The sequence below is a fragment of the Saccopteryx bilineata genome, chromosome 8 (genome assembly GCF_036850765.1).
Source record: "Saccopteryx bilineata isolate mSacBil1 chromosome 8, mSacBil1_pri_phased_curated, whole genome shotgun sequence".
NCBI lineage: Eukaryota > Metazoa > Chordata > Mammalia > Chiroptera > Emballonuridae > Saccopteryx > Saccopteryx bilineata.
Genome location: NC_089497.1, coordinates 41157736 through 41184762, shown reverse-complemented (window position 1 = coordinate 41184762; position 27027 = coordinate 41157736). Strand labels below are relative to the sequence as shown.

The window sequence follows — 27027 nt, the reverse complement described above, 5'->3', positions numbered from 1 at the left end:
TTACATTTTTATTTGTCATGAATAGGTTTTATAACCATATAATTTTGATAAAAAAAACGTTTGAAGTGCTTTTTTGACAATAATTTAAGAAATTTAACAGGTGCTTGCAGTTGGTTGACTTTTTTTGAAAATATTAAGTTATAAACATATTACAAATTAAAAATTAGGTTTTAAAAAATCTCAACTTTACCAGGTTTAAACAATTTAAAGACCTTTAAAACTGTAATGAGAGAAAACAGGCTTTAAAAAATATGTCATTACCAAAGAGAGATATCTAAACCTCATGCTGCATAGATAATGCAGATCTAATAAGCTGGTAAATGGGCAAAGAGCAAGCATTTAAGACCTTCAGCTCCAATCTTTAATTCCTTTCTTATTGCTAGAATTTCATATTCATTTCTTCTTTTTGGATGACTAAACTGGATGATAGTAGAGATGGTCAGTGGGCATTTTTACTCAGCCCTGCTCTGCTCTGCATCAGGGGAGAATAAATTCTCCACTGGCGAATCAGTTCCTTTTGTCTCTTTGCCATCTTGTGGTTACAGTTTTCTGGGCACCGGCATTTAGTAGTTGAAGCTGTGATGGTAGATAAGATGTCTGTTGACCTTGAGTCTCATCTCCTTGATTTTCCTTATCTTCTTCATTGCCATCTTCTCTAGGCTATCTTTGGTGAGGAGGACCCTTGAAGAATCGTGGTCTATAGCCATGATACATTGTGTGTCTCACTGGTCTACCTTTTCTTTTGCACCCTGGTTGTCAGCACCCTCCATCACTTCTGTCTGCATAGTGATGGAATACTGTGGCCGTGGCCATAGGCTGTCTGCAATGTAATAAGGTAGAAACTGTCACCTGTGATAGGGCCAACGTTGTTGGGCCTGGCTTTTAGGAGCACTTTCTGATTCCTCATTCTTTTCCCTATTCTCACTATTCTGGTAATTCTGCTGGTAATTGCAGAGGGCCCCTGTGAGGTGGCTAGCATCCATAATGATTAGAGTCTGCTGCATGTTTTCTGCCTTGCACAAGGACTCCATCAGGGCCTATAGCATTTGCTATCTCTGCACCCTTTTCTCCTTCAACAGCATCAAACTCCACAGTCTCTCCATCTCCTACACTGCAAAGGGACTTCCTGGGGTTATTATTCTTCATGGCTGTCTGGTGTACAAATACACCTTCTCTGGTATCATTCCTGTTGATGAAACCATATCCGTTTTTTACATTGAGCCATTTTCCTTTTCCCAAAACCTTCCCAGCTTGACTTTTTTGTTCCTGCCAATAGGCACCACTGATGTGAGACTTCCCTGGGCCAATACTCTTTGACCCACTGCTCGTGGTGCCAGAAGGGTGAGCAGTGGGTAGCTGCTGGATCTTGGTCTTGCTCATGATTGTTGATGAGGGTGACTTGGGTGGGCTGTGGCAGCTGCGGCTCCTCCTGGGCTGTGATGTCAACTAGACCAGCAGCAGTGGTGGGGCTGCTTAGGGCCCTCTGGGGTCTACTTTCTGCTCCTGCTACTGATAGAACTCAATTTTAAGTACTTCTCTAAACCTCATTATTTGTCAATTCTTTAAACGAAGAGACCATATGTCAAAAACTGTAAGGGTCTATGATTTTACTCTATTTACAAGCTAATAAGTCAGCCTGCCACAATTTCATGGTCCTGGCAAAAGCCATGGGGACACCTGGGCCAGCTAAAAGGTAGTTGATTACTCCTCGCAGTAGTAGAAGTCAAAGTATCATTTTCTTGTGTTGGTTCTATGAGTCCTAGTTCCCACAGAGGGAAGCTAAGAGGGCCAGATGAAACCTGCATATGCAATGTGTTGTATTACAGAAGAAACCCAAGCTTAGAAAACTTGAGTATTTTTTAATGCACAGTTAACTCAACTGCTCTCTTGTCCAGAGGGAGATAATATTTATATGATACTGGACAATATAGTAAATCAGTCCCTTGCTCTAGAAATAAATACTTGCTCTATCTTCCAAAGTTGTTAGTCATTCAAGTATCCTTGAAAAGATAGTCTAGAAGAAAAGACAGTGCCTAACTCATAGGCCTCGAAGAAACATGAGAGAACATGGAGAATTAGTTCCCAAATGTGTAGTTATCACCTAACTTAGTAAGTGTTCAGTATTTCTTTACTTAATAGATGCCCATAATAAGATGTATAAACATCAATTAAATGGTTTATGGTAAACACTATTAATTAGCTTTTTCATGAATTTCATGAACTTCCCACACACTGCTATTCTTGACACACAACTTTCATTTAAGCCATGGCTAATTATTTGTCTATAATTTGATATGACTGTTTACTCCTGTGTATGATAATCCATCTATTTGAAATATCTTTCTTCTTTTTCTATGTCTAAAAAAGTCTAGATATTCTCTAGTGACCATGTAAATATATTTCCTATTTATCATGTACTTTCTTTAAAAAAATGTACATAGATACGTGCATTAACTTTCCACTGTAAGTGGTAATAATCTGATGTGAAATTATAAAAATTCAACAATTATGACTTTAGTACTTATTACATTATCATATATATTTTCCTCTTTTGCAAGAGATAAGAGTGTCTGGCATATATACAATGCTACTAGAAGGATGGATAAATAAGAAAATGACATATTTTTAATATTATTAGGTCCAAAGATATGCAGATGCTATACAATGGATGGATCCAAACCTTTTTTTTGATTTATTTACACCAATAATTATCTTTACTACTGCATTTGGTATGGACATTTACATGCTCCAGAAGTTATTTTGGCAGGTAAAAAGTATTCTTTTTCAATATCATTCACCCATGAGCCACTATATTCTATCTATATTCAGATACAAACAAAGAAGAACAAAGAAGATACAGAAAAAGTACAAGGTGTGAGAGAAGTTAATTCAACTTTATATTTTAGTGAATAAACCACATGTCTAACATAGTGAAGACTCAGGAAAACAATTATGGAGGAAAAAGTAATTGTGAAAATCTAAGTGGTAGAACTTAATGCCAGTTATAATTTTAACTCTGACATGTGAAAGATAACTATTATGAAACACATTAGGTCCAGTAAAACAAAAATATTAATAAAAGTCATATTTTAAATATTCACCCTCTAAAATTTCCCATACCAGCATGTACAATAGAAGAAAAAGACAGAGAAGAATATTTACAAAAAGAACTACAACTTTAATTTACAAACTATTATGATTATTTTTTCTAATCATGTGAGGAAAGGCCTTGAGGAAAAAATACTTCAGATGTTAAGTAGGAATGTAGTTCTTTGAAAGTAATCTATACAGTTTTGTAAGTATAAGGCCATTATCTAACCTACATTAGAATCAAAACTATTTAAACAACATAACAATAAAGAGTTTAGAAAAAGGGAGGTCAGGCAAATGACCCAGAAATAAAATTGAAAAGAAAAGAGATATCAAAGTAGTTTCATAAGTGGAATGAATAAGTTTTTAAATAGACTCATATCAATTCAGGTCAAGTATTGCAGCCAAATGAGTTACAAAAAAATATTGTTTTTCATAGAATTTTGCATTTGGAAATTTTGGGTAAGAGATTTTTAACCTAGAGTAATAGGCCTAGAGAAAAAGAAGCAAACCCAAGAAGTTTAGACATGAGCCATACTTTGTAGTTTACAGAGTACTCTCCCTCTCATTGTCCTATCTGTGAAGTAGACACCCATGTATTCCAGAGGAGCAATCTGAGGTTCAGAGAGATTAAGTGACTTAGCCAAGACCACATAGTTCAGTTGGTAACCAGTTGGACCAGGGCTAGAACCCAGATCCTCTGTCTCCAACTTCTTGGATCTTTCCACACCATAACCCACACATCATACAATAAGTCCTGAAAGGTCCAAGTAGCAGAGGTCAAATTCTTGAACATGTTCCCTGAAGCACAGATATGTTTCCCTCCTGAGAAGTGACTTAAGAGATTCTGTTAACTAATTTCTACAGAGAGGCCTCTCGAAAGGAAGGTTGAGAATGGAGGACATGACCATGACCTTTTAATCTTGAATTATAGATATATCCAAGGAGGTTAGATCAATCTCTTCCTTCAGTCAGTGCGTAGAACCCAACCCAAATGCTTGTTGTGGTCCAGTGGTATTTCAGAGAAGCCTTTGCCTGTTGCTTCCAGGAATTCTAATAATACCTGCTATATGCCAGGCACTCATCCCCATAACATTTTGGGGTGTGGTTAACACTTACCTCCTCCAGATAAAGATGGGGGTTCAGAGACATGTCTAAAGTCCCATAACTGGTAAGTGATAAGTCAGAGTTGAGACAGGTATGTTTCTGCGTGGGGGACACACTCTTACCTGGTAACCTGGACAGAGCCCTGGATCCTCAGTCCACCCATGGGAGGGATGCCTTCTCCCTGGACCCCAAGCTGCTGAGAGGTAGCCAGGCAAGACAGGTTGGTTTGGGGAGGGAGGACACAAACATATCTCCCATGCTCACTCTGAAGGTGGCTTCATACAAACTCAGAGAGTGCTCCGTTTTCAAAATGCTGGTGGAAAAACCTTTAAGGACCTACCTTGGGCATGATTCTCAACGTGCTTTAAAGAAAGAACCTTTAAAAGGACTCTTGCAACTGGGCCCCAGGTTTTCCATGCCCCATATCCCAGAAACCCATATGCAAGTTGATTTAACTACCCGATTTTGATGGGAGCTTGCTATATTCAGGAAACCACAGTAGATGCATATGGTTGGAATGTAAAATGAAGGTGAAGTTTGTAGAAGGACTGGGGACAAAGGTTAAATCATGAAGGGCCTTGTTGTTCTCCCTAAAGAGATTAAGTTTTGTTCCCTAGGCAACAGACAATTGCCCAGTGGCACTGAGTAGAGGAAGAACATGGTTATATTTCCATGTGTGATAATTTATTTGACTTGGAAATCAGGCACTTCTTCCCAGAAGAGGTATCAGTTAATATAGGACTGAAAAGATGGCTAGGGTATCAACCAGGTGAGATGGCTGTTCACCCAGGGCAGAAGCAGCTGAGACAGCTGTGACAGCAAGGTATGTTTACGGTTCACAATGATATGAGCCAAAACAAACTATTCCTGTGCATTGAGCACTGATTGTATACTCTACATATGTACTGTACTCATATTATCTCTTTTAATCACAGCAGACACCCTGTAACAAAAGCCACAGCTCTTAAAACACGGAGGTGGGATTCAGAACCATTCCTGTCAGACCCAAAAGCCCGTTCTCTTTTCATCCCACAAGCCACTTCTCCCATGGAATTACATTTTGGTTCAGAGGGCACAGGGAGATATCAATAGAAGAACAGTAGAGGCTCAGACCAAAATGAAAGTGGGAATCATTTTAAAGAGACTTGACAGCTTATTGGCTGTTACAAATTAATACTTCTTCCAAACTGTACCTATGCCCCTAATGCGACTTCGGTAATGAAAATGAGATTATTATGTGGAAGAGAGGAGCATTCCCAAGGAAACTATTTTAATTCTGGGAGCTGATTATCTGCTTTTTAAAATGAAATACCATGTGAATCTCACTTTTCTGTCTGTAACATTTCTTTGCAGATACTTTTGATTACAGGTCCTGGATTTTTTATCAATTACACTTTAATCTTATGGCATCTGGCATCTGTAAATATAGTAAATTTGAAAATCACCTCATGGTTATTATTTTCTGCCATCCTTGTGAGTTCAGATCCCATGCTAACTGCAGCTGCTTTAAGAAACCTTGGTAGATATTTTTTCTCCTTTCCTGTATTTAAAATATTATTCTATATTTAACTTATCTATTTTAAGATATTTTGTTTATTGTAATCTTTCATAATGTGAATGAGGTACTAGCGTATTGGGATTAGGCATAGAGATTTGGGTGGTGATGCTTAGAACAGAATGAAATGCCAGTGATGGGCTTATATTATATATCTTAAAGTCTTACATTCAATTATGGAATAGAACAGGGAATTATTTAGAATCCTTGACTTTACACGTTTCTACCTTCAACTAACAGAACAATTCTGGGAGCTTTACACTATTGCACACACACTGTGGGGAAATTTCTATTGCCCAACACCATTTTCCTTTGAAAACTCTGTCATTAAGATAATGCCATCTGGGCCCTGGCCAGTTGGCTTGGCGGTAGAGCATCAGCCTGGCATGTGGATGTCCTGGGTTCAATTCCCAGTCAGGGTACACAGGAGAAGCACCCATCTATTTCTCCACCTGTCCCACTCTTGCTTTTCTCTCTCTTTCTTTCTCTCTCTCTCTCTCTCTCTCTCTCTCTCTCTCTCCCCCTCCCTTCCTCCCTTCCTCCTGCAGCTATGGCTTGATTGGCAAAGTTGGCCCTGGGCATTGCAGGCACTAAGAAGAGTTCTGAATGAAGCAATGCCCCAAATGGGCAAAGCATCGCCCCCTACTGGGCTCACCAGGTGAATACTGGTTGAGGTACATGCGGGAGTACTACAGAAATTAAAAATAATAAATAAATAAGTGATAATGCCATTTGCAAAAAATAAATAAGTAAATTGCTTTTGAAGTTCAATGTCACCATTTGAACCAAAAGCCTGGAAAGTACAAAGCAATAAATTCACTAACTATACAGTATTTCAAAATGTGCTGTTCAATGTACCTCATTGAAAATCTGAGAGCCTCATTCAAGACAAACAATAACCTAATTTGTTTTCCCCAGTCACTTTTTAATAATGAGAACCAGAACATTTGTTTAAAAATAGAATTTTTCTATTAGCACACACATGCATGTGTGCATCCAGACACACACACACACACACACACACACACACACACACACACACACATAGTTTTTATTTTATGGCCAATTAAATAACACAGAGCTGTCTGAGGCAGGTAGAAATAAAGTAGGGGAGGCATATCAGTGTATTTATAATATGAATAAAGGAAGGCAATGTCTTCAAAAGAAGGAGATTAAGATTGTGAGGTAAACTTTAGAAAGAAGTGCCAGCATCTATCCCCTAACTTTACCTCTGTGGGATTCTATCTGTGCCAGCCTCTTTTCTAGCCAAAAGATTTGGGGGAGTTCTGTGCTACCTAAAAGCATTCCATACCTCCCTTAACTTTACAATCTGGTAATCTAGTTAGTATTCCATTGGTTTCCTGGCCTGTTATTGTTGAATTTAAATAATTTCTTTGGGTTAATTTCAAGGTTTTTCTTGTAAATTTTGTCCTCTTGCCATTACTTTTAGAACTTTGTATTTCTTCTCACTTTGTAGCTTTTAAAAAATTAAGTATTTTTGCCTGAGTTTTCAAAGCAAGATTTTTACACTTTTAAATTTTATTCTTGAGCCACCTGACTGGTGGCTCAGTGACTAGAGTGTCAGTCAGCCTGGCGTATGGACATTTCAGGTTCAATTCCCAGTCAGGGCACACAGGAGAAGTGACCATCTGCTTCTCTTACCCCCCTCTCCCTTTTTTCCTTGTCCTCCTCCTGCAGCCAGTGGCTCAATTGGTTCAAGCATCAGCCCAGGTGCTGAGGATAGCTTGGTTGGTTGGTCCCAGCATGTCAGCCTCAGGTGCTAAAAATAGCTCATTTGATTGAGCATCAGCCCCATATGGAGGTTGCCAGGTGGCTCCTGGTTGGGGCATGTGGAGGAGTCTGTCTCACTAGATCCCCACCTCTCACTTAAAAAAAAAAAGAAAAATATATTATTCTCAAAAAGTAAAGAAAATCTGCCCAGGCTTATGAATAGAGTACATGAGTACAATCACATTGTTTTAAGCATTTTATAGTCTGACTCCTCTTATGCCCCCAAGTATATTATTTATCTCCAAATATTCACATTTTGTTATAGTTCTCATTTACAAAATGAAATAGTTATACAAGAGGGTTTGTTTTTTTTTTCTGAGTAAGGAACATCTCTAAAACATAGTGGCTTAAAATAACAAGTATGTATAGTATTATTTCTCTTTAGTCAGGCAGTTCTGATGACATGGGCTGGGCTGTGCTGTTGGCTATGCTCAATAATAAATCTGTAGTTGACTGAAGGGCTGTCTTGACACTAAATGATTCAGCATGTCCTAAAATAGGAGTATCCATGTTCTTCTAAGTATTTCTTACATTCCTCCAGTATGGTCACCAAGAAATGCTGCCATGGTGGTGGCAGGAGTCCAAGGTAGGAAACAGAATTCTTTTTCAAGCCTCTGCTTGCATCAAGTTTCCTAACGAAACAGACTGGATCTCTCCACTGAGAGAAACTGTGAAGTCTTGCAGCAGAGGGCATAGTTGCAAGGGTAGCTGAAGAAGGGAACCATCAAATCAGTTGACCTTTCATGAGAAAATATTGTCTTGCTTTTATTCCCTTCCAACAGTATACTTACTATGTTAGGTTGTAATCAAAACTATGGAGTAGTTGGTTCACAAGAAGCGCTTTTACCATGCAATCACATTTCCTCCCTATGGAAATTTGGAAAAATCTCAAAGATGCTCAAAGTTATAGTTTTGCCATGGTAGGCACACTTAATAACAGAGAAAAATTATAATCGATGGTTATCTAAACTTAGGATATTATCATAAATGAAGGAAAATTAGGATCAAAGTAGGTAATATCAGAGTACTCTCCATTCATGGAGCTTGATTTCTAAAACCATTAAGACAGTATCTATTATAGTGACAGTATCTGGATTATTGCCTTAGGTAGTTTTATAAAGCCTTGGTTTATGAATTTACTTTATCCTGTCTTTTTTTTTTTATCTCGACATAAATACATGATGTAAATATTTATATAGGCCAAATCACTGAGTTGTTTTTTATTTTTTCAAAAATTTTTTTGTGTATGACAGAGACAGAGACAGGGACAGACAGACAGGAAGGGAGAGAGATGAGAAGCATCAATTCTTCGTTGCGGCTCCTTAGTCTCCTTAGTTGTTCATTGATTGCTTTCTCATATGTGCCTTGACCAGGAGGCTACAGCAAAGCATGTGAACCCTTGCTCAAGCCAGCAACTTTGGGATTCAAGCTAGCGACCCTTGGGCTCAAGCCAGCAAATATGGGGTCATGTCTATGATCCCACACTCAAGCCAGTGACCCTGCACTCAAGCCAGATGAACCCACACTCAAGCTGGTGACTTTGGGGTTTTGAACCTAGGTCCTCTGCATCCCAGTCTGATGCTCTATCCACTGCACCACCACCTGGTCAGGCCAAATCACTGAGTTTTTAAAAAAATATTTCATTTATTTATTTTAGAGAAGGGAGAGGGAGACAGAGAGAGAAAAGAGGGAGGAGCAGGAAGTATCAACTCCCATATGTGCCTTGACAAGGCAATCCCAGGGCTTTTTGAAGTGATGACCTCAGCGTTCCAGGTCGATGCTTTATCCACTGCACCACCACAGGTCGGGCTAACAAATTACTGCATTAAAAAAAAAGAATTTTATATTTTCATCTGCTTTGAAACAAAAATGAGAGCTCTAGTTTATTATTGCAATTACATAAACCATAATCAAGCACAGTTAATTAGGTAACTAATTATGATGGTCTAGGCTTAACTTAAAATTAATATATAATTAAAATTTTTTGAAGAGTTTTCAAACACAACTAAAGTTTATTTAAGTATGTAGGAAAATCATGTGATGCATATTTATAGTTAAGAATATTCTTCTACTTACTAATAAAATTTTATTCTTTAATATTATTGAGGATTATTTCACCTGAAATATTTTCTCTTCTTCTCCCATAGGTCTTCCTAGAGGCCTCACCAATTTAATTATTGGAGAAAGTCTGATCACCTCTGTAATGTCTTTTATTGTGTTTACTAGTATTTTGGATACTAACTCTGACCTGAAAAAGATAGGCTATTCCTTCGGTAAAGACCTATTTTTTTTTCTAATTTCTTAAAAGAATTTTGTATTTTCTGAAAATTAACATTGATTTGTAATATCTTACCACAAGTTGTTTTAACAGGCATAATCATGAGTATTGGTATAGTGATTTACTTTTTTCAAAGCACTACATATGTGCCTGACCTGTGGTGGCACAGTGGATAAAGCGTCGACCTGGAACACTGAGGTCGCTGGTTTGAAACCCTGGGCTTACCTGGGCTTACCACATATGGGAGTTGATGCTTCCTGCTCCTTTCCTTCCCCTTCTCTCTCTCTCTCTCTCTCTCTCTCTCTCTCTCTCTCTCTCTCTCCTCTGAAAAAATTGAATAAATAAAGTCTTAAAAAAATAAAAAGCACTACATATGTTTACAGAACTCATCACTTAATATTAGTTATTATTTTATTATGAGGCTGAGTTGAGACTTTCACAAAATTGCTTATAAAAGCAGCATTCCTCCACTGGCTTAAGCTGAACCATTATACTTGACAACAAGAATGGGAGACGTTGTTGATGTGTTGAAGATGAACTCAGAAAATAAGCCAGGTAGTGAGTGCATTCACTACTGATGAGAGGAGACAGCTTCCCTTCCCTTTCCCCTGAGACTGTCTCCCTGTAGGCAACATAAGAAGCTGTCAGTTCAGGAAGAAAATGTGGATTATGTGGCCATCTACAGGGCCTTGTAAGCAGGAAAATTGCAAGGTTCCCATGAGCTCTTTTATCACATTCAGATAGCCCTGACCATATATGTTCTTTCCCTTTTATCATATGTATGTATATAATAAATGATGTATATGTAATTATCACTCAGGAAAAGAAATATACTGTTACCAGCATCTTCAGAATTATCTTATGTGCCTCTGTTTTATCAAAAACCCTATACATTTCTCCTAAAATAGTGGTTTTTAGAGCATAGTGTCTGGGTTAGGGGAAAGGGTCCATAAGACCCATCAAGAGTGTCCATAAAGTCAAATATTTTCATAATACTACTAAGAAGTTATTTACTTTTTTTTTTACTATGTTGCCATTTGCACTGATTTTGAAATAGCAATGATTAGTCTTCTGAAGAAAATGGCTGATGTATAGCTGTTCCACTCACTGATGTCCTTTGTGTACTCAGGGCTTCTGCAGCATTATTTCATTCTACTTCCTTATTCCCTGGGGAAAAAAGCATTTAGGAGGTGCTTTCAGACCACATTCTATATGATGCCAAATAATCTATTATGTTGAAGTGACATCCTTCTATTACCTCCACCACTCACAATAAAGCATAAACCAAAATACCTTTTCAGTCACTCAAGTTTAAGCCATCTCTATTTTCTCTGCCTCTGGAGAATGCTTCATTGTTGGACAGAGAGGGATCCTGTTTACTTCTGCTCTAACTCATTATGCCTTACGCATTCATAATCAATGTCTAAAACTCAAAATTAAAAGCTATCCCTTTTCGGCCCTGGCCTGTTGGCTCAGTGGATATAGTATCAGCTTGGCGTGTGGGTGTTCAGATTCAATTCCTAGTCAGAGCACACAAGAGAAGCAACCATTACTTCTTTCCCTCTCCCTCTCCCCCATTTCTTTTTCTTCTCCCACAGCCAGGGCTCAGTTGGTTCCAGCATTGGCCCAGGCACTAAAGATAGCTGATTGGTCCAAGCATGTAAGCCTCAGGTACTAAAAATAGCTAGGCTGATTTGAGCATCAGTCCCAGATGGGGTTGCTGGGTGGATCCCAGTTAGGTCACATGCAAGAGTTTGTCTCACTATCTCTCCTCCTCTCATTAAAAAAAAAAGAATAAAAATAAGACTATTCTTTTCTAAGTAGGCCTATTCAAGGGACCATCAATCTCTTATGTCTTCCTCAAGGAAGCTGGTCCAGATGGTGGACAATTATATTACTTGGGTATAGAAAGTAAATCCATAAAAATTTTAGAAGAAAACATGGGCAGTAGAATCTCAAATATCTCTCATCACAATATTTTTACCAATATATCTCTTTGGGCAGGCGAAGTAAAGGAAAAAAATAAACAAATGGGACGACACTAAACTAAAACACTTTTGCACAGCAAAAGAAACCAGCAACAAAGTGAAAAGACAGCCCACTCTGTGGTAGAACATAGTCACCAATACACCACCTGGTAAGGTTTTAATAAGCAAAATCTATAAAGAACTTAAAAACTCAACACTAGGAAGTTAAAAATGAGCAAAGTACCTGAATGGACACTTCACCAAAAAGGACATACAGATGGCCAATAGGCAAATGAAAAAATGCTCAATTTCACTAATAATCAGAGGGATGCAAATTAAAACCACAATGAAATATCACCTCATACCTGCCAGAATGGCTACCACCAACAAATCAGTAAACAACAAGTGCTGTGAGGATGTGGAGAAAAAGGAACTCTCGTGCACTGCTGGTGGGAATGAAGACTTGTGCAGCCACTAGGGAAAATAGTATGTAGTTTCCTAAAAAAAAATTAAAATGGAGCCTTTTGACCCAGCTATTCCACTTCTAGGAATATATGCTAAGAATCCCGAAACAATAATTCAGAAGAAGATATGTACCCCCATGTTTATTGCAGCATTATTTACAATAGCCAAGATCTGGAAACTGCCCAGATGTTCATCAGTGGATGAGTGGATAAAAAAAGAGTGGTGGTACATTTACACAGTGAAATACTATACAGCCACAAAAAGAAGGAAATCTTAGCTTTTTATGACAGCACTGGATGGACCTAGAGATTGTTATGCCAAACGAAATAAGCCAGTCAGAGAAAGACAAATACCATATGATCTCACTTATATGTGGAATCTAATGAATACAATAAGCTGAGGAACAAAACAGAAACAGAGGCATGGACACAGGGAACAGACGGACAGCTGTCAGAGGGAAGAGGGATGAGGAGATGAGATCAAAGAAGGAAAAGAGATTAGCTAAAATCATATATATATAATAGATAGAGGGAAAGGGGTAGAGGTCAAGGGAGGATTCCAAAGTAGGGGAAATAGGAATGGAAAGAGACTTTGCTTTAGGTGGGTAGGGGGCATAATGTGAGATGCAGATAGTGCTATATTGAGTTGTACACTTGAAAAAATGTATAGTTTGTTGAACCATGTCAGCTCAATACATTTAAAAAATAAATTAAAAAATAATACTTGCCTCTAAATTTGCTCTGTATCCAATCAGTTTACCCAGGCCATTGCAGCTTGGAACATCTGTAGTGAATCTAGAACCCCAATTTAGCACAGGAAGGTACAATGTTTAAAATACTTTATATCTGTTCTCTGTGGCGTATTAGAAAGCTAAACCACCAAACACACACATCTTCTAAAATTCAATTAAAAAAAGAAGTTGACACAATATGGTAATCAGGCCTTTTATCATAAAACTTTCCACAGATAAGGTCTTCCTGAAGATGACTAAAGTAATCAAGAAAGAGATATCTCTATTCCGAAGCACCTTAAAAACTCAAGGACCAGCCTTGGAGGAAAAATGCAAGAAGTACAGTCTTGTATAATAATCAGAAAGATCGCCTGACCAGGAGGTGGTGCAGTATGATAAAGCATTGGACTGGGATGCCGAGGACCCAGGTTCGAGACCCTGAGGTCGCCAGCTTGAGCGCGGGCTCATCTGGCTTGAGCAAAATAAAAAATGCTCACCAGCTTAGACCCAAGGTCACTGACTCAAGCAAGGGGTTACTCGGTCTGCTGAAGGCCCGTGATCAAGGCACATATGAGAGGGCAATCAATGAACAACTAAGGTGTTGCAAAGGAAAAACTGATGATTGATGCTTCTCATCTCTCTCCGTTCCTGTCTGTCTGTCTGTCTGTCTCTCTCTCTCTCTCTGTCCCTGTAAAGAAAAAAAAAAAAATCAGAAAGATCGATGCCTAGCCTTAAAACTGGGCCGGTATTCTACTGCACCTCATTTAAGATAGTAAATATTGACCACAGAAATTCAGGGATCCATATTAGAGATGACATCCACAGTCTAATCAAGAGAACTTTCTTAATATTATATTTACTGGAAAAAAAAGAAAAGAAAAAAGAAAAGTAGAAATTAAAAAAATGGTACTGATGTGGAAGTTCATTCGTTCATTAGTTCAACAATTATTTATTGATATATACTATGTTATAGTTCCTATTATAGACCTTGGTGAGTCATAATAGTCTTTGTTTTCATGGAACATGCCTCATAATTTTGATAACAATCAATGGAACACAATTTTGTATTTGTTTAGGTTTCAGAGAAGTAAAAATTGTAAGCAATCACCCTATTAAAATATAATAGTAGCAACTACAATAATAAAAGTTCGGCTATACTGAATAGTGAACTTACTTTCATAGCATTTAAGACTTTCTCTGAATTTTTAATAGTTTTGAAAAAAAAACTCCCTTAAGAAAGAAATATCAGTAAATAAATAAAGTTTACTGACATTTTATGGTCATCTATTGACACAACTGTGAAATGATCATTGTTATAATAATCATTTTTATAAACTCAAAATGTATAAAAGACTTAAATGTAAGTCATGAAACCATAAGCATCCTAGAGGAAAACATAGGCAGTAAACTCTCCAACATCTCTTGAAATATATTTGCTGATTTATCTCCACACACAAGGGAAATAAAGGACAGGATAAACAAATGGGACTATATCAAACTAAAAAGCTTTTGCACAGCTAAAGACAATATGAACAAAATAAAAAGGCAAACCACACAATGGGAGAACATATTTGACAATACGTCTGATAAGGTGTTAGTAACCAAAATTTACAAAGAACTTGTAAAACTCAATACCAGGAAGATAAACAATCCAATAAAAAAATGGGCAAAAGAAATGAATAGACACTTCTCCAAAGAGGACCTACAGACGGCCAATAGGCATATGAAACAATGTTCAACATCACTAATCATTAACGAAACACAAATTAAAACCACAATGAGATACCACCTCACACCAGTCAGAATGGTGCTTATCAACAAAACAACACAAAATAAGTGCTGGCGAGGATGTGGAGAAAAGGAAACCCTCCTGCACTGCTGGTGGGAATACAAACTGGTGCAGCCACTGTGGAAAACAGTATGGAGATTCCTCAAAAAATTAAAAATGGAACTGCCTTTTGACCCAGCCATCGCCACTTTTAGAATATATCTCAAGAACACCATATTAACCATTCAAAAAGAGAAATGCACCCCCATGTTTATGGCAGCATTGTTTACAATAGCCAAGATCTGGAAACAGCCCAAGTGTCCGACAGTGGACAAATGGATTCAAAAGCAGTGGTACATATACACAATGGAATACTATGGAGCCATGAAAAAAAAGGAAATATTACTTTTTGTGACAACATGGATGGACCTGGAAACTATTATGTTAAATGAAATAAACCAGGCAGAGAAAGAAAAATATCATATGACCTCACTCATTTGAGGAATCCGACGAACAATATGAACTGAGGAGTGGAATAGAGACAGAGGGGAGATCAAAGGGTCCAGAAAAAAAGCGGACATAGGAAAAGGGGATGATAGGGTGATAGGATGGGATGAGAGTAGAAAAACAAATCTTGGAGGGAAAGAGGGAGGGTGTTACGGGGAAGGGGACAAGGAGGATGTACCGGGGAACACGGGGTTGGAGAGGAAGTATTCGAGGGACAGTAGAATCTATGTAAACACAATAAATTAATAATAAAAAATTATCCTGGAAGACCTTGCCTTGAAAAAAAATCATTTTTATAACTTATTTGTAAAGTTGCTTTATCTTTGAAGTTAACACATGTTTTATAAGAGGGAAATAATTAAGAAGTTATTGCACTAAAAATTCTTACTTATTCCAACTTGAATGTTAACAGTTCAAGAACATTGTAAGAAACAACAAATTTACTTTAAGACTTTTCTTGGTCTAATAAATCTATTCAGCAAACATTTTACTAATTAAAAGCTATTTTCCTTTCAAAGAGAAAGCAGTTTTCACACTGAATGATCTAATTCCAGTTCCCTGCATCTTTCTGACACCAGCGTTGACCTCTTCTGTTTGAATGTGCTGGATTCCTAAAATTATCAACATGGCTAAATCTATACATAGAACAGATGTGAACTACAGGGCCATTCATGAAACTGCATTCCCATGTTCACACTATCCCCACAGATGTTAAATCTTTCTATGTGGCAAATGTAGAAACTAGGGCTCCTTTTCAACCATGAGAATGATATTAGGTAAAAAGAAATCTAAACTGCCTCAGTACTCTTAATAGTGCCCTCCCTACCAGTGGACATTTATAGACAGGGATTCATAAAAGGGTTCTTCCTCCTTCATTTTGGTACCTCTGAGCACAGTTCTATGATTTGCTTACAAAGATAGCCTTGTTTTTTTGTTGTGGTTGCTGTGGCTTTTTCTGCTGACCATTCTTTGTTATGGTTTAGTTCTTGCTCTCCTCCTATTCTGTTGGAGTTGACCCTTCAGGCTTTCTTTTCCCCAGGGCACACTTTCATCTGTGATTCAAACTCTGCTCCTCTGCTCCTTATGCAATAAAGGTGAGGAGAACTTTCTCACCCGCTGGCATACCCTATTCCAGCAAGGAGTCTATCAAAAATTTAGGCTTCCTGTTTTCCAGGGAAAGGTTTCAAAATGACAGTAAGAAGCAATTTGGCAAAATAGAACAATAACAAAGAAGCAAATATCCTTTAGTGCAGGGGTCCCCAAACTTTTTTATCCTTTAGTGCAGGGTTCCCCAAACTTTTTACACAGGGGGCCCGTTCACTGTCCCTCAGGCCGTTGGAGGGCCGACTATAAAAAAAACTATGAACAAATCCCTGTGCACACTGCACATATCTTAAAGTAAAAAACCAAAACGGGAACAAATACAATATTTAAAATAAAGAACAAGTAAATTTAAATCAAACTGACCAGTATTTCAATGGGAACTATGCTCTTCTCACTGACAACCAAAGAAAGAAATGTCCCTTCCGGAAGTACGGCAGGGGCCAGATAAATGGCCTCAGGGGGCTGCATGTGGCCCGCGGACTGTAGTTTGGGGACCCCTGCTTTAGTGCATAACTCCACTTCTGGTTCCTAAGGAAGTAATCAGAGAAGTAAAAAAAACTATGTAAGGAAATATACACTGCAACATTCTTTATCAAGAGACAAACTAAAAAATATACAATGCCCAACAATAGGGAACCAATGGGTTGGCAGTCCAGGACAATATGAGAGATTCACTTAGCTGGGGCCCACAGGCCTCCCTTTTCCTGTATTTCCCCAGTGTTTTATGTTAGTTAGATCAAGAATATAAGAGATATGGCCTAGCCAGATGGTGGTACAGTGGATAGAGCATTGGATTAGGACGTGGAGGACCCAGGTTCAAAACCTTGAGTTTGTCAGCTTAAGTGTGGGTTCATACAGCTTGAGTGTGGGCTCACCAGCTTGAGCTTGGGGTCACTGGCTTGAGCATGGGGTCATAGACATGACCACATGGTCACTGGCTTGAGCCCAAAGCTTGCTAGCTTGAAGCCCAAGGTCACTGGCTTGAGCAAGGGCTCACCCACTCTGCTGTAGCCCCCAGGTCAAGGCACATATTGAGAAAGCAAACATGAACAACTAAGGTGCCACAATAAAGAATTAATGCTTCTCATCTCTCTCCCTTCCTGTCTGTCTGTCCCTATCTGTCCCTCTCTCTGTCTCTCTCTGTCTCTGTCACACACACACACACACAAATATAAATGATATGAATTTAGAGACTTTCTACTTTTTGTTCATTACTGCATCTTCAAAATTTGTTATACTGTCTAGCACTAAATAAATGCATACTTTTTATTGAGGACTGAAAGAAAACTTTATGCTAACCTGACTGAATTTTATAAACTTAAGGATGGCTTTCAGAATTTGAAAAGAGAATTTCAACTTAAGAATAGGAAAATGCCCTACATCTACCCTAACAGATATGAATGAGCCATTTTTAAAGATCATGAGAAAAAGAAAAGTTAACTCAGAACATCATTGAAAATTAAGTTCTATTAACTATTTTTTATTCTCTCTCCTTTCTGGCAGCAAGGTCCATAATGAAGCAAACATTGTTCTATTATATAGCAAGTTTCTCATCTGGAATTATAAATTCAAAACTGTATCAGTTGTGGGCGTCTACTGTTTTTGATGATGATGGCAATCATATAAGTCTTAGCTTCTCAATGCTGTACCTCATCTTTTTTATTTGTAAGTAAAGGGCCTATCCTTAAAATTAAATAACAAAAAAATTCAAAATAAAGATATCAAAGATAAAAATTCAAAATAAATATACCAGGCAAAAGTTGGTTTAAAAAAACTTAACTGATGTAGATGGAATATTTTGTTAAAATAATCTATCAAAAAAGTTTAAAATATTAGTGTCTATACAACATAAAACAATATGCCAAAATATACAAAAATATAATTATTAAAGACAAGGATTTGAAAAAATCATAATTGCAATGAGATATTTTAGCATGACATTCTCAGATAATTTCATAACCAATTGGAAAAAGCTATTATGCTATACAAAGTTAAGTAAAAACTTAAATGTGTGGTTTATAAGCTATGTAAAGAATTTTTCTCTTCAAAATATAATACATATTCCTTACTTATACCTGCAGACCATTTACAAGAATAAATTATCCTACAAGAACACTTCAATAAAATTCTAAACATTGCTCTAGTATACAATGCAATTAAATACTAACTACAAAAGGAGGATCTTAAGAAATAATCATTCCAACTGCCTGAAATTAAACATATTTTCTTTGGTAACTCTGAGATCAAAAAGAAAACAAAAATAGAAGTTACAGATCAATTAAGGTTACATATTAGAAAAATCTATTATTAATCCATTTACCACTACTTTCTTTCATGGAGATATGGCAGGTACTGATAGTTAGATTTGTTACTATTTCCTGATACCGACCCAGAATCATGTGTTTTTTTTTGTTTTTTTGTTTTTTTAATTTATTTTTATTTTATTTATTCATTTTAGAAAGGAGAGAGAGAGAGAGAAAGAGAGAGAGAGAGAGAGAGATGGGGGGAGGAGCAGGAAGCATCAACTCCCATATGTGCCTTGACCAGGCAAGCCCAGGGTTTCGAACAGGCAACCTCAGCATTTCCAGGTCGACGCTTTATCCACTGCGCCACCACAGGTCAGGCAGAATCATGTTAATCCCATCTCTTCAGAGAGATCTACATATGATTTGAAGTCATATGAAAAAATAACTAGTAAAGAATAAGATAATGTTACCTATTTTCATATCCAAGATTTAAAGTAATTCTAGAAGCTCTAGCTAATAACTATTTGGAAAATAATAATAATAAAACAAGAACAAAAATTATACACATTTTAAAAGAAATGGTTACAACATTTTAGATTACATAGAAATCTCAAAAGAACCAATAAACTAAGCCAGCAATGCTTTTTAATAGTTTGATATAAAGTTAGTGTACCAAAAAAAAAAAATCAGTAGTGTCCTTATAAGTCAGCAGTAACTATTTGGAAAATATAATAAAAATCTGATTCTCTTTACATTGGCAAAAATTTATAAAATATCAAAGAATAAACTTGTTAGAAAGTTTGGACCTGAATAGAAAACTACCAAAGTTTACTGAAAAGTATAAAATTTGAATAAATTGCAACACAAAAAAGCTTCTCTTTAGAAGTGCTAATGTAACAGGATTCATTTTTATGTCTGAGGAAAAAAAGGGCAGAACATAGGATCTTGATATTTCCTAATTAATCAGTGAATTAAAAGTCAATTGTACTCTACTGAGGCTACAGGATCAAGAAATGAATTAATAGACAATAAGCAAATGGTGAGTACAAGTGCTTCATCATGTATTACTTTAATTGTGTATGCCTAAATTCCTACAAAAATATATTCCAAGAAATATAATTTCCTCTAACATCATTTAGTAAGCAAACATAACTCAATATTAAGGGTTATACACAAGGAAATGATAAACATTGAGTAAAAACATCTCAATAAATATTTTAGAAAGAAAACTTCTAGGACCAAAATTTATGAAAACTAAATACAGAGTGAATATAAATCTAATATAAAAGGACTTTGACTCTGTCCTGGCTTTCTTTTTATACTTTTGCATCTTTGAGATAGCCATCATAAATATATATTTCCCACATTTTACCATTGCCTAGGAACTTACAATGAAGGGTCTAAGACTTGAATCGCCTTAAAGCTTCTATGTCCACAGTCCCCTCTTCTTTCATGATTCAAAAATGACTAATGTGTTAGTTTCTGGCTAAGTTACCATTTCTAGCCAGAAATAAAATAAAGAATATAAAACTTGTAATTTTCCATTTCTAAAAGTATAATAATGCTGATTTAATAAAAATAAAATGTATCAGAGTTCAAATCAAACAATGACAAAAATAGTTTGGATTTGGAAATCTTACAAAACAATTTTCAAAGTTTATTTGGAAATATTAATTGAGAAAATAAGCAGGACAGTGTTCCAGTGGAGAACTCTCCCTAGTAGGTAGGAATTAAATAGTTAATAGGCCTCCAATAATTAAAATACAGCTGTTGTAATAAAGAAATACAAAGGAAACTAAAGAAACAAAAGGCACACATATGGTAATTTGATAAATGTGGCACTATGATAAAGTGGCATATCTATAATCAATGTTCTTCAGTATTAAATTTTTTTTTTATTTTTATTAACTAAAACAATGTCTGCTTAACATTAAGTTAAAAAAAACCATTACAGAACTGTATTACTGTATAATCTCATTGGAGGTTTTTATATGTTACTTTATTTGTGTATATGTATGTTGAATGTATGCCAACGTAAGTGTTCATTGGGTACTCTATTCCTCTCAAAGACCTTGATCCAGCCAATTACATTAAATTCCCAATTCTATAACCTAAAAAAGCCAAAGATTTCCTTTGATTTCTAAATTTCTGGAGTTCCCTTCCATATGATCTTTTTATATGTACCATAGTTCCTGATTCTTAGCAAATTTTACTGAGGATGGGGATAAGGATAGCTCACAGTGTAAATTATATTACATAGTTCACAGGGCCATGAGATCTGATGGCTACCTCTATTTTCTGGCTTTTCCATGTTGCCTGCTTAATTTTCATCACTTGCCTCCAAGATAGAAATTCATTAAGCATTCTTTAATTCTTGAAGCCACTCTTTGGATTTCATTCTCTATTCTCAATCAGTTTATCAAATTATTTCTTCTAGGCAAATATTGCTCTTTTCTTAAAAGAAATTACCATTGAAAATTATTTTAAAATTATACCTGAGATTGTGGCAGTGGAATTACAGGTGTTCTATTTTTTCAAAAAAAATACATTATCTATACTATACCGTATGATTTGATTTTTTTCTCAGTGATAGTATACTATTTTCATTAGTTGGGGCAGGAAAATAACTCTACTAGAGCTACTTTTAAGAATATGCCATAATACTTTGGGCTATTCATTCCTCCATAGTAAATGCACAAAAACAAAATTTAAGTGGGGAAGTAGATTCATACTGGGTTTTAACTGACTTAACTCCCTTAGACCTGTCACAGAACCAAACCATTTTCATATCCTACTGCCTCCCCAAAAGGAAAGCATATGAAGTAGGCTAGTCCATAAAGAACTTACCAGCTCACTTCACTTTCATTCAACCAGAGCCTCTCTGAAAAAATGAGACCTGTCGAGGATGCTCTAGCCTCACTGGGGCCCATGAAAAGTTTGTGAGCTCCATATTGTTGCCAATGATCTGAAGCTAAAACAGTGTAAAGATGTCCAGTGTAGACTTTACTACACAATTGGGTGTGAATCTGAGGAGGAAGAAGAATGAAGGGTGCTGGTAGTAATCTGCAATATTATCCAGTTGAAACCAAGTTGGGTAGCCTGTCTGTAAAGTCACTGTATTATCAAGATATGGTCACCCTGGTAATACTAATACTTTATTTCTTTTTGAAAATAGGTAAGTTCAGTGGAATGTCTGGAATCTTCACGCTGGCCATTATGGGACTTTTTTTAAATTCTAAAAGTTTTAAACCAGAAACTGAAAAACTGCTTCTTCAGTGAGTGGCTAACATATCTATACTTTGTTTTATACATTATGAGTCATAACTCCATCTACATCTACATGGTCAAAGTAAGATACGGCTTGGAAGTAACCAACTAAAAATACTTCCTAAAAACTCTGTTGGCTGTGTTGTCTAGTCCTTTAGCTTTAAGCAAAAATTTGTAAGTTCACCTTGAGTTCAGGTTGGCTCTATTCCCCCACGAATTCCTTCACCAAACACTCAGTAACTTTCCGTCTAGACAAGGCCAGGATTAAGGGAAGGCAAATGAGGCAGTCTTTTAGGCACACAATTTTAGAAGGTGCCAAAAACTCAATAATCAAGATAAGTAATATTTTAATGAAATCTTTTTGGGTAAACTAATGCAAAAAATCCATTATAAAAATACAAAAAAATTTAAATAAAGATAAGATCAATATTATTGATATTTTCTTTTGCCTCGGGCTCCAAGAGAGCACAGCATGGCACTGATACTAGAGTAGAAGACTAATACTTTCAAGACGTGAAGAGATGCCATGCAATGCAAATTGAAAGGTCAAGCTGAGGCATTTGAAGAGGATTAGCAGTGTTATAGCAGAAAGTATGGCCAAACTAAATTTCAAAGCTCTTGATCAGATTATACCTGCCACCTTCTTTCTTGTAGTTATCCCTAGAGCCCTGAGGAGATTCTCATCCCTCCACCATGACTTCTCTTCAACATCATTCTATCATCATTCTTAGTGATGTCAATCAATATCCAAACAGTTGATCCCTCTACTCCCTCACCTTTCAGTTCTGGACTTCCTCTCCTCTTGTGAGCATGTCCACCATTCTGCTTCAATGACTCACTTATACAGTATACAAATTACCACTTCACACTCTCAATTTCAAGAATCTTAGTATCTAAAATATGGTATGTACCAGCTTGTATTCTCCAAGATAGTTGAAGCCTAAGATGATAATGATAAATCTTGCTACATCTTACAATAATCTACAACAGGCTCATTTACTCTTTAAGAGCAGAGGTGCACCATCTCCCATCTTCTCACCTTTCACCCTCCAAGACCCCAATTCTAACAATTCTGCAAACACACTGTGATAATGCATTGGTTCTATGATCTTTTACTGAACCTTATCTACCTCACTTTCTCCTCTCCCAGATAATTTCTTTTGTTTAAAATCATCTAAGTCCTCATCTTATTTGGCTACAAGTTAAAGTTGTTTTAATGGCAAACGAAGTCCTATGAAATGTCCCTTAATTATCTTCATGATTCATTTCCACCACTCTCATCCTCACCCACCCTGTTTTAGCCACACTGATCACTTTGCTGTTTCTCAAACATGCCAAACATGCTCTTGTTTGGGCTTATGTCCTTGTGTGTCTGCTTTTGAAATGTGCTTCCTCTACATATCAGCATACTTCCCCTACTTATGGGCAGAAGTAACTGCCTCTCTTATTTCATGATTCTATTTATACATTACCTTGTTAGAAAAAAATTCTCCAAGTAGCAATTACTTTCTTGCCATTCTGTATAATCTTTTATTCCAAGCAAATTGACATCCCTAAAATGTCCAGTTCATAAGTTCTTATCATTCTAGGCTAGTGACTGTGCAACATTGGGCAATAAAAACAATATAGATGCCTAGATCTATAAAGTCAAAATCTATGAGGATGAGAGCATAGGACTTTTGATTTTTAAAAATGCCCCTGGACTTGGGCAGTTGGCTCAGTGGATAGAGCATTGGCCTGGCATGTGGACATCCTGGGTTTGATTGCAGTCAGGGCACACAGGAGAAGAAACCATCTGCTTCTCTTCCCCATCCTCTCACCCTTTACTCTTTCTTCCCCACTCGCAGCCAGTGGCTTGATTGGTTGGAGCATCAGCCCCAGGTGCTGAGGATAACTCAGTTGGTTGGAGCATTGGCCTCAGTCAGATGCTGTGGGTAGCTCAGTTGATTTGAGCATCAACACCAGACAGGGGTTGCTGGGTGGATCCTGGTCCAGGCACATGCAGGAGTCTTTTTCTCTATCTCTCTTCCTCTCACTTAAGAAAACAAAATAAAAAATAAAACAAAAATATAAACAAACAAACAAAATGCTCCCTAGATGACATTTGCATACAAAGTTGTAACCCTTTGCTACCATAAAAGATCTGGATTTATTAGCATAAGTCATGATCACTAAATGAAAGGGACTTAAAAAATACTTAGAAGCTCTTTGTGTGGGTGTGCCAGACTTATTGCGTGCATACACACAAACATACACGCACACGTCTATTAGATAGGTTTTGACTGTGATTGTTTGGCTCAAACCACTAAGAATTTGATGGAGACTGATTGCTTAGAAAATCTAGTTTTGTCATTATCAGGTTTTCTCATTCATTTGTACCACATAGGAAAGGTAATGACAGCTTCTTAATATTTATAGCTTAATTGGTTTAATTATATTTTATGCTACTTAACAAAACTCATTTAGATATTTGGTGGTATTTTCTCACAATTTTAAGGTTAATTTTAAAAATTACATAATTGTTAGGTGAGTAGTGAAGTATGATATTCTTATTTACCAGTCCCATGACTAACTTATCCTACTCAATGTTTACAAGCAATTTTCTTAATTGTATGGATGAATGAATATAATGCTTTAAGAAAAATTTTTGGGAGATTGCCTATGTTTATGGTGCAAAATTAAATATGCTTTTGATAGAGAAGTCAAGAGAAGAATAAAAAATAAAAAAATTATACAATTGTCATAACATATGTTTTATTATGTTTCTCCTCAAGTATTGTTGGATGCAATATTTAACCCAGAAGATTACAGAATTTAAAGTATGGCCACACATATGTAAGAAAGAGATGATAACTCTCAGGATACAGTAATAAACCTAACTTCATAATAAACCTAAAGTCATAAAAAATTTTTTGAATGATTTACCTAAGTATTTTTCAGGCTAGAATGTTTTATATTAAATTTTTCTCTGAAAATAGATAGGTAATTATACCTCTTAGATATAATTCAGAAACAGAGATTCTTATTAGTGTAACAGAAAATGTTGCTTTTAGTATTGAATTTACTTTTAAGCAAAAGCAGTATTTCTGGGGGAAAAATGAAAATTATTTTTTGAGCAGCATTATTTTAATATTCAATCAGTCAGAGGCCTGAGCCTTGATACTCCAAGTGAAACTTTTAAAGGGTTTTAGGGACAGAATCAGACAGCACATGGGTAAAACAAAGCTACTTTCTTCTCACAAAATTGTATTTATGTGTCTTTGTAATTTCTTCAATTAATTTTGTTATAACAGTTGACATTAAAGACATGAAATATATAAAAAGACAAGAAGAAACCAGTTTTAAATAGCCTCACCCAACACACAAACAAGCAAACATGATCCATATTAACAGAAGTTGTGCTTTTCAAACTGCCTTACATGCAGCTGGTGAGAAGATGAACTTTGGGAAGAACAGGGTTTTCTGGGCTCCGAAGCACTTGAATAAAAGCACATGGCTCACAAATCCCAAACCGGGAACCTACCAAAGACAGTCACGTCAATAAAAGATTCGTTCACGTCTTCCAAGTGTTTTCTCAATTCTAGGCAAAGGCTTAATTCTCTTACTCTGTAAATCAGACTAGCAGTTTAGCACTTCCTTTCAAGATCAATGATTTTTGTTCTTCTTATTGATACAAGGATCTCACAGTCAGTACTTTTGAGCTGTGTAAATTGTGATGCCTGAAGGAGTTCTGTCAAAATAGCATTTCTACAACCTAAACATGTCTTTCAAAATCAACCCAAAAAAGAAAAACGCTAACGTACATTCAATGTAAGATGGTTAAAATTGCTTTGGGATTGTTAACTTGCCTCAGTGCTCTTTTCCCCTCAGTTAAATTATAAGCCCCCTGAGCATTGCTAATGCCTAACACAATGCTTCACTCATAGATGAGCCTTGCAATAAATATGTTAATTAACCATAATTAACTATATTATTTTTTTTTCTGAAAATGCAGATTCTGGAATTCTCTATCATTTGTTGCTTTAATTATAGTATTTACATTCACTGGACTTCTGATTCCTGCACATACGTATTTATATACATCATTTTCTGATATATATTATTCATTAAATATCTTCTTCACACTTATTGTTTTAAGGTAAGAACATCATTTAAAGTTTTCTATTTATAAGACACTGAATAAGCCTGAAGATATTCTTTTAAATAATAAAAATATTTCATTCAAGAAAATTCATTAGAAGAAAAATTTGTTTCTTAAACTTTCCAAGAAATTGTCAGCAAATTAGTGCTTAGTATTTTTTTTTTTTTAGTTTTCAACTGCATTTCATAGCAATGCAAGACCTCTGTAAAATATATATATTTTTTAACTTTTATTGAATTTATTTGGATGACACTGGTTAATAAAATTTTACAGGTTACAAGTGTACAGTTCTATAATACATCATCTGTACATTGCACTGTGTGTTCACCACCCTGCCAAGTCTCCTTCCTTCACCATTTACCCATCCTTTACTTTTTTTTTATCTACCCCCACCCCTCTCTCCCTCTTGCAATCTTCATACTGTGATCTGCATCTATGACATTTTTTTTTTGCCTAATCTCTTTACTTTTTTCACCCAGCCCCCAAACTCGCATCCCCTCTGGAGCTGCCAGTCTACTTTCCCTACCTATGAGTCCGTTTCTATCTTATTTGTCAGTTTACTTTGGTAATTAGATTCCACATGTGACTAAAATCATATGGTACTTTTCTTTCTCTGGCTGGCTTATTTCACTTAGTACAATACTCTCCAGGTCCATTCATGCTGTTGCAAAAGGTAAGATTGTCTTTGTTTTGTTTTATGGCTGAGTATTATTCCATTGTGTAAATGTACCACAACTTTTTTATCCACTCCTCTGCTGATGGACATTTGGGCTGCTTCCAAATCTTGACTATTGTAAATAACACTGCAGTGAACATAATATTGCATAAATTCTTTTAAATTAGTGTTTTGACTTTTGGGGTTTTTTTTTAATTATTATTATTTAGACAATTAAATTTAACAGGGTAACATTAGTCAACCAGAGTACATAGATTTACAGAAAACATCTCCACATCATTTGGACAGTCGATTATGCTGTATACCCATCACCCAAAGTCAAATCATCTTCTGTC

General features: G+C 36.3%; 1 protein-coding gene across 1 annotated transcript in view; it reads left to right on the top strand.

The window, feature by feature from the left end:
* The window catches only part of SLC9C1 (solute carrier family 9 member C1), a 119848-nt gene that overhangs the window by 11165 nt on the left and 81656 nt on the right, over positions 1 to 27027 (top strand). Inside the window, exons 3-8 of the mRNA XM_066240806.1 lie at positions 2639 to 2767; positions 5551 to 5716; positions 9691 to 9816; positions 17866 to 18027; positions 21784 to 21883; positions 25870 to 26013. Coding sequence (XP_066096903.1) covers positions 2639 to 2767; positions 5551 to 5716; positions 9691 to 9816; positions 17866 to 18027; positions 21784 to 21883; positions 25870 to 26013 — 827 coding nt within the window. The remainder of the gene's footprint in view (positions 1 to 2638; positions 2768 to 5550; positions 5717 to 9690; positions 9817 to 17865; positions 18028 to 21783; positions 21884 to 25869; positions 26014 to 27027) is intronic.